General features: G+C 33.9%; 1 protein-coding gene across 1 annotated transcript in view; it reads right to left on the reverse strand.

Moving 5' to 3' along the window:
* The window catches only part of swap70a (switching B cell complex subunit SWAP70a), a 32,769-nt gene extending 21,934 nt beyond the window's left edge, over positions 1 to 10,835 (reverse strand). Inside the window, exons 1-2 of the mRNA NM_001362396.1 lie at positions 10,656 to 10,835; positions 7,478 to 7,618 (exon numbers count right to left, since the gene is read on the reverse strand). Of these exons, the coding sequence (NP_001349325.1) occupies positions 7,478 to 7,618; positions 10,656 to 10,751 (237 nt within the window). The 5' untranslated portion in view covers positions 10,752 to 10,835. The remainder of the gene's footprint in view (positions 1 to 7,477; positions 7,619 to 10,655) is intronic.
* Between the last annotated feature and the right edge of the window lie 5,006 nt (positions 10,836 to 15,841).

The following is a 15,841-nucleotide window of genomic DNA, read 5'->3' on the forward strand; positions in this document are numbered from 1 at the left end:
CAGCTGGAAGGGCATCCGCTGCCTAAAATATATGCTGGATGAGTTGGCGGTTCATTCCGCTGTGGACACCCCTGATTAATAAAGGGACTAAGAAAATGAATGAATGAAGTTAACTAATTAAGTAAACTTAATCTATTTTTGTTTGGACAACAACAAGGAACTGTGTGGAAGAGCATTTTTTACAGGGTATGCATGTGTGTGTGTGTGTGTGTGTGTGTGTGTGTGTGTGTGTGTGTGTGTGTGTGTGTGTGTGTGTGTGTGTGTGTGTGTGTGTGTCCCACAGCTAAAATACTTAAGTGTCAACAGACAGCAAACCAAGTAACAAGACAACCCAAAGTATTTTTAGTTGAATTCAAAAAGAAGTTTCTACTGTAAGCTATTTTCTAACTTCACTCTATGAAATTTTAAAGTGTCACAAAGGTCTAATTAAAGGTTCATTTTTATGAAGAGACAGAAATAAATATCAATATGTGAGTAACAAGTCTCATGCACCAGTGAATCATACGTGACAGCACATTAACTTCCCTACAGACATTTTAGCACTTCATTGTCAAAAGTGTTTTTTTTTATTATTATTATTTAATATGAAAATTAAATAAAATTATAATCAGCATAATAGTTTTAGCAAGGCGGTGTTTATTTTTTATATTTTGAAGATAGAATTATTAGCCCCCTGTTTATTTTTCCCCCAGTTTCTGCTTAACAGAGAGATTACTTTTCATGTCGGCTTAGTCCCTTTATTAATCCGGGGTTGCCACAGTGGAATGAACCGCTAACTTATCCATCAAGTTTTTTCCAGCCGCAACCCATTTCACATCCACACACACATTCACACACACTACGGACAATTTAGCCTACCCAATTCACCTGTACCGCATGTCTTTGGACTGTGGGGGAAACCAGTGCACCCGGAGGAAACCCACGCGAAGGCAGGGAGAACATGCAAACGCCACACAGAAACGCCAACTGAGCCGAGGTTCGAACAAGCGACCTTCTTGCTGTGAGGCGACAGCACTACCTACTGCGCCACTGCCTCGCCCTTGACAGAGAGATTTTTTTAACAAATTTCAAAACATAATAGTTTTAATAACTCGTTCCTAATCATTAATTTATTTTATCTTTGCCATAATGACAGTAAATAATATTTTGGTAGATCTTTTTTCAAGACACTACTGTTCAGCTTAAAGTGACATTTAAAGGCTTAACTAGGTATTTAGGGTTATTAGGCAGGTTAGGATAATTAGGTTTGTTCTGTAGACTATCAAAAGCAAATATTGCTTATGGAGGCTAATATTTTTGACCCTAAAATGGTTTCATGAAATAAAAGAACTGCCTTTATCCTAGCCAAAATAAAACAAATACGACTTTCTCCAGAAGAAAAAATATTATAAGAAATACTGTGAAAATTTCCACAGTTTTGAAAGAAATTCACAGAAGGGCTAATAATTTGGACAAACTGTAAATATAATAATATATCAATTTCAATGCATTTTTTTTCAACTACAGTTCAGTACAAAAAACAGCATTTTAGGGACCCCTAAACACTTTTTTGGAAATGGTTTTCAGGGTCAAGTTCAGAAAACAATGCCACTATTGTATGCACAAGCTAAGTGGCTTTCTTTGAATGTAAGAAAGTACACCCAATAACTGTTCTACAAGGCTCTTCTTGGTCTGGCACCTTTATACCTACAGTGTGTTCCCTTCTTCATAGGTCAAAAAGCCACTATGCTCTATGTTCAAGTGAATTTTATCATTTGTCTGTTCCCCGAGTTACAACTGAAAAAAGGAAGCGAGCTTATAGTCATAACGCCCCCTCAACCTGGAATACACTTCAGTCTGAACTGAAAATGTCTGAGCTCATCCCGATTAAATCATTTCGCTCTTTCCTTTATATATAACTTGACTTCTAGTTGATCATTTGGTATCAGAAGTGGCTTATATGAAAGGCAAATGCCTCTAGATTACACTTATTTTACCAAAACAAAATATTTGATTGTTAATGATTTAATTAGGACAGTAAGGTCTGACTTTGCTTAGAAAAAAGTCTTGTCTCTTAGCACAGTGGTTCTCAAACTGGTACGTGTACCACTAGTGGTACGCGGGCTTCCTTCTAGTGGTACACAGAGAAATCCAATATTTCATATGTGCATGTAACATATATTTCAAAATATATCAAACATAATCAAATATGAATATTAAGACATATAGCCTATATTTATGGGGTCCAAGGAGCATCTCCAGGTTTTGATGAATAGCACACTATAGGGTAACACTTTTTTTTTTTTTTTTTTAAGAACAGTAGCCTACCATTTTTAAAGAACTTTTAAAAGCACATTTTATTTTTAAACATTGATATTTTATTTTGTTTGTTTTTTACATATAAGCACAGTACAGTGTTAATGTTCAAACTATTTATAATGTTTAATATGGCTGATAATATTAATTTCCTTAATAATAGTAGTTAATCTGCCACATTTTCGCAGCTTTACTGGGCCTACTACGCAACTGTATTTCAATACTGTTCATTATGGTGGTACTTAGAAGGACAATTGTTTTCTGAGGTGGTACTTGATGAAAAAAGTTTGAGAACCACTGTCTTAACAAAAATAAAGAAGAGTATAGAACAGGGGCGCTACTAGCCGGTACGGGTCCTATGGCAACATTTTGTGGGTGTCGCGAAAAGTGAAGAGCATGGTGGTTCCCTAATAGTATCTCTGGGGGCCCCAAAATGGCATGGGCCCTTAGAACCATCCTAACTTTCCCCTGCCCAGCGGCACCCCTGGTATAGAATATAAAGTCATGTTGCAATGGAAAAAAAATTATATTATGTATGACTCTCATGAGTTCATACATACAGGTAGTGTTTATATCGTGTCTGTGTCAAATACAAAAATGTGAGTTTGTTTTGAAAAACAAAAATCAAATGATGTCACACGTGTGTGTGTGTGTGTGTGTGTGTGTGTGTGTGTGTGTGTGTGTGTGTGTGTGTGTGTGTGTGTGTGTGTGTGTGTGTGTGTGTGTGTGTGTGTGTGTGTGTGTGTGTGTGTGTGTGTGTGTGTGTGTGTGTGTGTGTGTGTGTGTGTGTGTGTTAGGGTTGGGCATCTAAGCTATAATGCCGATCCGATACGCATCTCGATACAAAGAATACGATCCGATATATTAGCGATACATTTGTGACATATTGCGATGCAACACGATACGATTCACACCCATATCACGATACGATGCGATATTTCAGCACTAACTAATTAGATCAAGTTTATGAGATTATGTGAAAGAGGATGCTGTGCCATTGAATGAGTTTGATTATTTATTAACCAAGCAAAACCAAGACTTTTTTTTACAAACTGGCTTTTCTCTCAGAGCCAGAGTGTCAGTTTACAGTAGAGGGCCATTTTAGAACATATAGCACATATTATTTAAGTATTTTCAAGATAAACAGAATGTATAAGTGCAATATATATTAAAAAAATATGTATATATTTGCACTCTTTCAACATAAATAAAATTAGCATTGCACAACAAGAATTGTGATTTAACTTTTCAACTATGAAAACAAGTTTTACAAAGATATATTTTGCCACTGATTATTCAAAACTTAAGGTCGTGAACTAGCAGTGTTATGCTGCTTTGAAACATCACTGTCACTGTAAACAACAGGCTAATAAAAATATAACAAACCAGCAATCTTCTTGCTGTGAGGTGGTCAAACTACCCACTGTGCCACTGTGACACCCAATTATTTTTATCATTATTATTATTAATATTATTATTATTATAATTAAATAAAAATTAACAGGAGGAGGTGTTTAAAACCTTCGTTCTCCGTGACACTAGGCTGAATATCTTTGCAGATGAACAATGCAATAGCATTCGTTATTGGCGTAGAGCGAGCAGAACTGTTGCGCATGGAAAAAAAAACTTTCAATGCTTTTCTCACCACTTTTGGAGCTGGTTGAAGCAGTGCGAAAGCCGGGGATGCAGAAACACTGGAAGATGCTTTCACAACAACACCGTGGCGCCGCTTCAAGTGAGATTTCAGATTAGTCATACTGCCCGCGTATTTTACAGATGCGCGGCACATTTTGCAAATTGCATCTGTCCTGTCATGTCGTCCATCCTTAAATCCATAATGTTGCTTGCCATACTTTAGATTTAAAACTCAGTGGGGAATAAAATGTTTGTTTTGCTTCTCGCGCTTTCTGAGGGCGCACCACTAGCTTCATCCGCACACCTGATACACTGAGTTGTAGTGTGTGCACATCCGCAAATCCGTTGCTAAGGCTTACTTTATGTAGGTCGATTAAATTATGCGCCAAAAACAGGTTGACAACACTTGTTAATAAATAAAAAATACATTCTATATTAAAAATATAAGCTGTATCTCGGAAAAATCGATGCATCTCGCAAAAACCGATGCATCTCGATTTGCTTCCAAAATTTCATTCATCCTCTGCTGCTCAACCGATGCACTCGCATCGTGAACGCGCATAACCGCGTATCGATACATATCGGTTAATCTTCCCATCCCTAGTGTGTGTGTGTGTGTGTGTTACATGCACATAGCATCTATGCCATGTGTGAGTACTTGCCAATCAAAACATCATACAATATCATACGTCATACAAGTTTCCTTATGAAGTGACATTCCCAAATGCTGTTCTGGCATGCATAGTGACAGTGTATTATTTGTCAATATTATTTTGACCTACTTAATTGGTAGACAGGACCTTGTACACATGGAACCGAAAAGCAGACATATATAAAAATAAAATGACCTCCCTATACGAGTCATGAGAAATACTGTGTAACCTTATTCTAGAGGAAATGAAAATCATCTGCACTGTTAATGAACATTTTGTGATTCACAAGTTTATAATTGTGAATTCCATAATGGGACGTTGATCTCTGCTCTGTCGACTTTTGGTGTTAAAAATTACAACTCTACTCTTTAACAAAGTGACTTTTATTGACATTTTAGTAGTTTTAAATAATATATTACATTATAAAAACTTTATAGAGAGAGAAATAAGTCTGTAAAATAACAGAAAATGTTCTGGCAGTTTATTACATAATTTTTGTAGCATAATACACGACACCAACCCAGACAATATTTCACTTTAAACTATTAAAAATGTTCATAAAAGTCACTCTTTTGAAAGATCAAGGTCCCGTAATGCAATTCAAACGCATATATAAATGAGGAAAAATAAAAACATGAATCACAAAATATGTAAAACTGCTAATTTACGAATATTTTTAGTTACAGTGTAATTTAAAAAAAAGATTCTGCTTGTCTTTTGAGAGTGATATATCGTTTCGCATGTTTTAATTTCGTGAAATACACTCACCGGCCACTTTATTAGGTACACTGTCCGATTGCTCGTTAAAGCAAATTTCTAATAAGCCAATCACATGGCTGCAACTCAATGCATTCATGTAGACATGGTCAAGACGATCTGTTGCAGTTTAAGCCGAGCATCAGAATGGGGAAGAAAAGGTGATTTAAGTGACTTTGAATGTGGCATGGTTGTTGGTGCCAGACGGGCTGGTCTGAGTATTTCAGAAACTGCTGATCTACTGGGATTTTCACGCACAACCATCTCTAGGGTTTATAGACAATGGTCAGAAAAAGACAAAATATCCAGTGAGGGGAAGTTCTGTGGGCGCAAATGCCTTGTTGATGCCAGAGGTCAGAGGAGAATGGCCAGACTGGTTCCAGCTGATAGAAAGGCAACAGCAACTCAAATAACCACTCGTTACAGAAGAGGTTTGCAGAAGAGCATCTCTGAATGCACAACCTGATAAACCTTGAGGCGGATGGGCTACAGCAGCAAAAGACCACATTGGGTACCACTAATGTCAGCTAAGAACAGGAAACTGAGGCTACAATTCACACAGGCTCGATTTCTTCTGCAACATTCGAGTGAAGGGGTCAGAATTTGGCATTAACATCATGAAAGCATGGATCCATCCTGCTTTGTATCAACAGTTCAAGCTGGTGGAGGTGGTGTAATGGTGTGGGGGATATATTCTTGCCACACTTTGGGCCCATTAGTACCAATTGAGCATCGTGTCAACACCACAGCCTACCTGAGTATTGTTGCTGAACATGTTCATTGCTTTATGACCACAGTGCACCCATCTTCTGATGGCTAATTCCAGCAGGATAATGTGCCATGTCATAAAGCGTGAATCATCTCAGACTGGTTACTTGCACATGACAATGAGTTCACTGTACTCAAATGGCGTTCACAGTCATCATATCTCAATCCAATAGAGCAGGGGTTCTGGCCATGGGACCCACATTTTTACATGGTCATCAAGCCGCGACCCAATTTTTTAGGAACTATAATACAATTTTAGGAATTATACTTAATTTGTATTTATTTGTTAACATAAACAAGTAGTGACAGATACATCATAACAAATTTACCAAGACTCACAAATAAACAATATTTTATTGCAGTAATTTAACATAATGGATCATTTTATAGAAATATTACAAAGTAAAAATGACAAATACTGTTAATAATAAACTTTTAATAAAACATGTTTTCTGGTTTCTAAATGTCGTTTAAATTTAGAAGGTTTCATGCTCTCTTATGAGAGCACCTCACTACATATGATACTAAGGCTTTAAGTCTTTTTTGTCGTCAATAGATATATGCATACTTTACATATTCGGGGTCGTACTTGCGCGTTGACATATTTGTTGCAATAGTTAAATTAAATTTCACATGTTAAACAGTACGGTTGTCGCGCACGTATTTCAAAACAAAAGTCAAGTCAAGTCAACTTTATTGTCAATCAAACCATGCAACAGTACATTACACAGCAGACTGAAATTGCGTTTCTCCCATACTCCAATGTGCAATTTAAAAACAAAAATATGACACACACTAGACATAAACTAAACATTTAACTAATATAGTACAAGATGAATTAAATAATAGACACTAATAAACTGTGAACAGTTACCATATATCCTATTGTTCCAGAATATGACCAGAATATGACCAAAAGTCCGGTATAAGCCAAAAAAAGTTTTAAAAAAAAATGAACTTTTGTTGTTTTTATTGACCATACACTCCGTGACCCACTGAAAATGTCCCCACCAGTTGAGAAACACTGTAATAGAGCACCTTTGGGATGTTGTGGAACGGGAGATTCACATCATAATTGTGCAGCCGACAAATCTGCAGCAACTCCGAGACGCTATCATGTCAATATGAACCAAAATCCCTAAGGATTATTTCCAGTACCTTGATGAATCTATGCCATAAAGGATTAAGGCATCTCTGAAAGCAAAAGCAGGTCCAACTCGTATTGGTAAGGTGTACCTAATAAAGTGGCCGGTGAGTGTATCTAAAGGGATTTTCTTTTATTACAAAAACATCACGCCATTATCACCATCCTAATAGAACAGGTTATATACAACTGTGATTTGAGAAGAAACTGCGTATTTAGTTTTTACCTTACTAAGTATGAAGGTGTTCAGGTAGGGCATGTACCCTTGCGTTGACACCGGTCCTTCGTCGTCATCTTTAAAGTGCTCCTCCAGGGCTGAAGTGTTATGAGGGATCTTCAGTATGGTGCACAGGTTATGCGACAGAACCTGCAGAGTGAGAGAGACAGATGTAGCAATTATAAGACTGATAATAATTATATTGTTTATGTTTAAAGGAATAGTTCACCCAAAAATTGCAGCCATGCAACATTTACTCACTCAGGGTTCAACAATAAGGACTGCCCAATGGCCCGGGGCCAGCATGAGGGATGCTCGGGACAGTAGACAGAATCCTTACTGGCCCGATCGGGGCAGTGCTGCCTTGTCACTAAATTTTATTAGACGTCAACATAACCGTTAACACTAAATTATGAGGCTAAAAGAAAACGTCTGCTTCTAACTTTGTGGAAACATTTACATGAGTACAACACGACGAAAAAAATGAAGGGATGTTTTGCTTAGTTTGCCGTCACTTTTAAGTCATACTCTATATTTTACTGCTAAATATTTTAATATTTTTCAAATATTTGAATTCTAGATTCACAGACAATATTTTGTGACATATTATTTAATAAATGTGGCTAAGAAATAGCAATTAACTTTTTAATTAATTAATTAAATTTTTTTTTTTTTTTTGGGGCCAGTAAAAATTTTGGCAGGGCAGGTAAAAATCTGAACCACTGGTCCAATTGGGCCATTAGGAAAAATCCTTGGCGTTGAACCCTGTCACTGTTTTCAATCTTTAAGAGTTTGCTTCTTCTACTGAACTCAAAAGAAGATCTTTTGAAAAATGCTGAAAACCGGTAACCATTGACATCCATAGTATTTGTGATCCAAACTACATGTGGGATGGTGACCATCCCACAAATAGTTTGAGTCACAAACCCTATGAAAATCGCAAAGACTTGTTTATGTTTCACTTTTTATGTTTATTTCTATTTATATGTGTGTATAAATAGTATTTAAATGACTTAAATGCATTTATATTGAGTTTGCGCTGAACAGTTCAGCTGCATTTTCACTATAAATGCATTTAAGTCATTTAAATACAACTTACATACACACATATAAATAGAAATAAACAAATAAAAGTGAAATATAAACATATAATTTACTTTGTAACCCAAACTATATGTGCGATGGTCACATATTTGCTTTTGGAAGTCAATAATTAGGCTACAGTTTTCTAGCTTTCTTCAAAATATCTTCTTTTAAGTTTTGGAACCACTTATGTAAGGGTAAACAGTGAGTAAATGTTTATTTTTGGGTGAACTATCCCTTGAAGTGTGTCCAGCACGGTTTATAAGAGACTGAATCTGCAAAATGTGTCGAATATAGAAAAATTACATGACCTTTCTGCTTTCTATAAGGATAAGATAATGTCGGTGTATCCTGATGGTTTTTTGTCTTCTTTTAGATAACACTATACCAATGTTAAATCTATATTTGATGTAATAGCCCTGATTTTGAAAATCACAACAAATGTGACCATCCCACAAAAAGTCTGGGTCACAAATGCTATGGAAGTTGGGAACACTGTTTATATTTATCATATATATTTCACTTATATATGTTTATTTCTATTTATATATGTATATAAGTTGTATTCAAATGACTTAACTGCATTTATAGTGAGTTTGCGCTGAACAGTTCAGCTGCATTTTCGCTATAAATTCCTTTAAGTTATTTAAAAACAACTTATGCGCACATTTTAATAGAAATAAACAAATAAAAGTGAAATATTTCTATATAAGGTACTTTGTGACCCAAACTATATGTGCGATGGTCACATATTTGGTCAATGGTTAGGCCACAGTTCTTTAGCTTTCTTCAAAACATCTTCTTTTAAGGTTTGGAACCACTAATGGAAGTTAAGTTTGGGTCACAAATACAATGGAAATTGGAAAGACTATATATATATATATATATATATATATATATATATATATATATATATATATATATATATATATATATATATATATATATATATATATAATTGTATATATTTCTTTTTTATTTGTTTATTTCTATTTCTATATATCTATATCTATCTATCTATCTATATATATATATATATATATATATATATATATATATATATATATATATATATATATATATATATGCTGTATTTAAATGACTTAACTGCATTTATAGTAAGTTCGCACGGACAGTTCAGCTGCATTTTTACTATAAATGCATTCAAGCTATTTAAATACAACTTATGTGCACATATAAATAGAAATAAACAAATAAAAGTGAAATATATACATATAATTTACTTTGTGACCCAAACTATATGTGGGATGGAAACAAATTTGTTTTTGGAAGTCGATAAATAGGCTAAAGTTTTATAGCTTTCTTTAAAATATCTTCTTTTGTGTAAAAAGAAAGCTTTGGACCACTTATGGAAAGGTAAACTGTGAGTAAATGTCCTTTTTTGAGTTAACTATCTCTTTAAGCGTGTCCAGCAGTTTATAAGAGATGAAATCTGGAAAATGTGGTAATTTGAAGAAATTACATGACCTTTCTGCTTTCTATCGAGAAAAAATAGGGTGAATTTGAGTAATATGGGACATTTTTGTAAATTTGACTTAAGGTATATCCATTTCAATGTCTAACTAATTAAAGCAACACATTAGACTATTATAAGATAATGTTGTCGTGATTGTTTTTGCGTTCATTTCAATATTAACATTCTGAATGGAAAAAGTGCGATAAAACACAATATAATAAAATAAAGAACGGGTGTGTCCCAAATTTTTACGGTTACATATTTTAACATAATTAAACAATAGGGAACTTCCCAACTTCGGTGCATATCCATTTAAATACACTTCTTGCAAGACTGACCATGCGTTAATGAGACATTTAGTACACAAATTATATCCGTTTCTGTCTCACAGTATCTTCTTAAAACATGACATTGAAAATACGCCTAGTTGATGCAGCTAAATACATACAACACTAACAAGAATATTAAAATTACAATGAATACTGTTACAAATAACACGAGTAAATCACTTTATTGACTAACTTTACTCTCAAACGCTTGACTTGTACTACACGGAAACTAGCTGTGCCCGCGAACAGGTGCGCGCGCTCTGATTCCTGAAGTAGCTAGATTAAAGAGTTTTCTTACCTTTAACTGGGATTTGGATACTTTTCCGTTTCGGTCAAGATCCAGAGCGGTAAACGCGTACCATATGGGTTTGAGTATTTCTTCCTTGGAAATCATTATTTGCAGAATAATATTGAAAGATGTCAGGGAGCTGAAAAACTGATCCTTTCACAGTCTGTCAGTCAGCGGCAGTGCGACAACAGAAACAGGAGTCACGTGACCACCAGCTGAACTCCAGCTTTACATACTTGTTTGGTATTCTGCAGGGATTTCATGCTTTATTAAACAAAAACACAGTCACATATGAAGTATGATATGTATAGCTGTATCACATAAAGTAGCCTTTATGCTTATAAAACACACTGAAACAAACTGACAGTTTCGTTTCCTGATGAATGTAAAATAAAAACAACCCGAGTAAACACTTAAGTGTGGATCACTGCTTTTTTTTAATCAAGTTTTCTGAAATCCTGTGGTGTGCATTAATTTAAAGAAATAGTTCTTTTAAAGATTTCCCAGTGATGGGTTGAGGCTGGAAGGGCATACGCTGCATAAATATGCTGGATAAGTTGGTGGTTCATTCCGCCGTGGGGACCTCGGATTAATAAAGGGACTAAGCTGAAGGAAAATTAAATAAAATAAGCTGCAGGTCATTTAAAAGAATCTTGTTTTTAAAAAAAACTTGATATTGGAATAACGGTAACACAATAACAGTACATGAATAAGGATGTATTAGTTTATTTTGAATTAATGATGAGTTAAGGTATGCACTAATCATGAATTACCTTTAACTCCAATATGAGTCACAAGAGTTCATGTGTGAAAGACTGCTACCTTAATTACTTGTTTGTACATGATTGTTTGTTAATTAATGTATTAGTTACTACATTAGATTATGCTTAATGAACTCATTATATGTTAATGTATAATTATGTTGTGACTTTACTTAGAGGGGCTATTTATGAACTCCTTATGCACGTCCAGCTAGTGAGTTACACTGAATAACAATAGTAAAGTGTTCTGTCAACATCAACATGAACAGGAGTTCATGAGTACTTAAGGATGAGTTAATAGTGATGTGCCCCTCCAAGTAAAGTCATGACATAACTATGCATTAACAGCTCATGAGTTCATGTTGGTTACATTTAGCTTAAACTTAAATGTTAATTAATACATTAATTAACAACATGTACTAACAAGTAATTAAGGTAGTCGTCATTTACACATGAACTCATGTTGTAGTTAAAGTTAATTCATGATTAGTGCATACCTTAATTCATCATTAATTCACAATAAAGTAATGTTTAGTTTACATATTATTCATGTACTGTTATTGTAAAGTGTTACCGGAATAACTTTGGTCGCAACACAACCTTAACACAAGTATTAAATGGTTCAATCAAGAAACAAAAGATTTTTAAACACACAATCCACAATGAATCTGGAAATCCTTATACTTTTACAATAACCGCCTGTTCCATCTATAAATAGAAACGAATGTAGATGTACTTAAATGTCATCTATTGTTACGTGTTAATGTAACAGGCATTTAAAACAATTATAAACATTCTGCTGGATTGGCTGCATTGCATTCATAAACGGCTCACTGTCATCCGAGATACTTTATGGTAGTTTCCCTTAGTCCTGAAAAACAGGTCGAGAGCTTGACTTACAAAACCAACATTATGGATACAGAAGTGTAGCTACAAAAGGGGAAGTTCAATGAAAAAAATATATATATCTAGAACTACAGGAATTTGTTGACAGCTTTTTGCCCTCAAGTCAACTTACAAACAGGTTCTAGAGACAGCATTGCTTGTCACTGAGCTTTCATTTTCATATATTAGAGAATTACTGTTTTAAAGTACTACAGTCAATTTCCAAAGCATTTCTTTAGCTGGAATAAAAAGGCTACAACTCAATAATAAAACAAACATTTTATTTTGCCATTTAAAGGGTTCAGTCTTACCTTTTTTATGGCCTTGTCAGAAAATGTTGGTCCTCATACCTTGAGTAGAAAACTCAAAGTGGCTGTGTGATCGAGAATGCTTTGGACAGGCTTCACCTACATATTATAAATTTAAAGTAAATTCTACTTATACAAAGTCTTGTTATCATTTATGATAACACATAAAGCATTTAATTGTATAATATATATATATATATATATATATATATATATATATATATATATATATATATATACATATATATATATATATATGTATATGTATATATATGTATATGTATATATATATATGTATATGTATATATATATATATATATGTATATATATATATATTTATATATATATATATATATATATATATTTATATATATATATATATATATATATATATATATATATATATATATATATATATATATATATTTATATATATATATATATATATGTATGTATATATATATGTATATGTATATATATATATATATGTATATGTATATGTATATGTATATATATATATATATATATATATATATATGTATATATATATATATATATATATATATATACATATATATATACATACATATATATATATATATATATATATATATATATATATATATATAAATATATATATATATATACATATATATATATATACATATGTATGTATGTATATGTATATATATATATATATATATATATATATATATATATATGTATATATATGTATATATGTATATATATGTGTGTGTATATATGTATATATATATATATATATATATATATATATATATATATATATATATATATATATATATATATATATATATATATATATATGTGTGTGTGTGTGTGTGTGTGTGTGTGTGTATCTGCAACAAGTAGGTTACTGACATATTAAGTGCGGTTTATTTATAAACTAATTTCGAGACGATCCAGTGCTTATGATAGATCATGGCTGGTCCCGCATCAGCTTCACATATCGTGCCAATCAGATGAATACTAACTCACTATATAATAACCAGTTTTTTTTTTACTTCAGTGATCTTCGTCTTGAAGAATCCCTCCTTTCACCCCTTTGTCTGATAGGGCGGCATGGCAGCCCAGTGGTTAGCACTGTTGCCCCACAGCAAAAACGCTACAAGTTTGAGCCCTAACCGGGCTAGTCAGCGTTTCTGTGTGGAGTTTGCATGTTCTCCCCATGCTCGCGCGAGTTTTCCCTGGTTTCCTCCCACCGTCTAAAGACATACCATATACAGTTGAAACCAGAAGTTTACATACACTCTATTTAAAAAAATGTCTGTGTCGATCATACAAACGTTTACTATTTTAGGTCCGTTAGGATTACATAAATCATTTACATCTGCTAAATGCCAGAATAATGAGAGGATTTTTTTTGGAGAATTTTTTATTAATTTCTAGACAGTCAAAAGTTCACATACATTTCCTTGGTGTTTTTTAGCTTTGCTTTTAAACTGTATAACTTTTGTCAAATGTTTTGAGTTCCTTCTACAAGCTTCTAACAATAGTTTCAAGGAATTTTGGCCCATTCCTCCTGACAGAATGGGTGTAACTGAGTCAGATTTGTAGGCTGTCTTGCTCGCACAAGCTTTTTCAACTGCGCACAAATTTTTTTATAAGATTGAGATCAGGGCTTTGTGATGGCCACTCCAACACATTCACTCTGTTGTCTTTAAAGCACATTTTAACTAAGTTGGCAGCATGCTTAGGGCCATGGTCTGTTTGGAAGACTCATTTGTGGATAAGTTTTAATTTCTTGGCTGATGTCTTGAGATGTTGCTTCAGTATTTCTACATAGTGTTCTTTCTTCATGATGCCATCCATGCTGTGAAGTGGACCAGTCGCTCCTGCAGCAAAACAGCCCCACAATATGATGCTGCCACCCCCATACTTCACAGTTGGGATGTTGTTCCTAGTCTTGTAAGCTTTCCCCTTTGTCCTCCAAATGTAACACTGGTCATTATGGCCAAACAGCTCAATCTTAGTTCCATCAGACCACAGGACATGTGTCCGAAAATGTGTCTTTTTTCCCCAGTGTAATTTAGCTAATTGTAATTGGCTTTTTTGTTGATTCTGGCTTGTTGATTTCCCTATGTTGTCACACAATGAAGCAGTGTGTTTGAGGTTTTCCTTAAGTACTGTTGAACTAATGAACTCAAATGTTGTCAATTAGCCAATCAGAAACTTCCAAAACCTTGACACCATAATCTGAGCTTTTTCAGAGGCATGATAATCTTATTGTATGTAAACTTGACTTTCAAGAAAAGTTATAACAATGTCTCAAAAATATCTCTCTCATTATTCTGCTATTAAGCATAACAGAAACAAATTTGATAATCCTAACTTGCCTAAAAGAGAAAAAGTTTAGTCATATTAAAATTTTTTAAAATGGTTATGTGCCTTTTTATACAGTGTATGTAAACTTTTGGTTTCGACTATAACTACACTGACTAATCAAAAGTGCCATCATATGGCAAACTCTTAGTCAGCTATATCTCTTAGCTATTTCTAACACATTCACAAACATGGGAGCTCTTGAGACCTAAGCTCAAACTCCCCTCTCGCCCTTCAAATGGGAGGGAGCCCTGGGCTCAAGGATATTCTGAGCTCAGGGCTCTCTCTCAGGGCAGCATAACAAACAAGCTTCATTATCAATCATCAGCTAAGTGTGAACTCTGGAAAGTAAAAAAAAAATTATTTAATGAAAATATTTATTATTGTTTATTACAATTACAAGTCCGCTAAGTAAATTTTCTCAGTGCAGCTTTAAATTGTTTTAAATAATTTTAAAGGTCAATATTTTTGCGAGATTATTGTTTGAATGCGAGAGTGTAGGGGTGTTTCACAGTACTTGGTTGAGGGCGCTGTGTAAAACATATGCTGGAATAGTTGGCGGTCATTCTGCTAAGGTGACCTCTAATAAAAAAGGGAAAAAAAGGGGCTTGCCAAATTAACCCAAACTTAATTAACTGCACTTTAAACTAAATACTGGATGCAGCAAAATAACCAGTAAATTATGTATTGTCATGGCAAAGACTGAGAAAAATTGTTCATTTTCTTTTCAGCTTAGTACCTATATTAATCTGGGGTCGCCACAGCGGAATGAACCGCCAACTTATTCAGCACATGTTCTACGCAGCCCATCACTGGGAAACATCCATACACTCTCATTCACACAGAAACACTACGGCCAATTTAGTTTATTTAATTCATC

This window comes from Danio rerio, chromosome 7 (genome assembly GCF_049306965.1).
Source record: "Danio rerio strain Tuebingen ecotype United States chromosome 7, GRCz12tu, whole genome shotgun sequence".
Taxonomy (NCBI): Eukaryota; Metazoa; Chordata; class Actinopteri; order Cypriniformes; family Danionidae; genus Danio; species Danio rerio.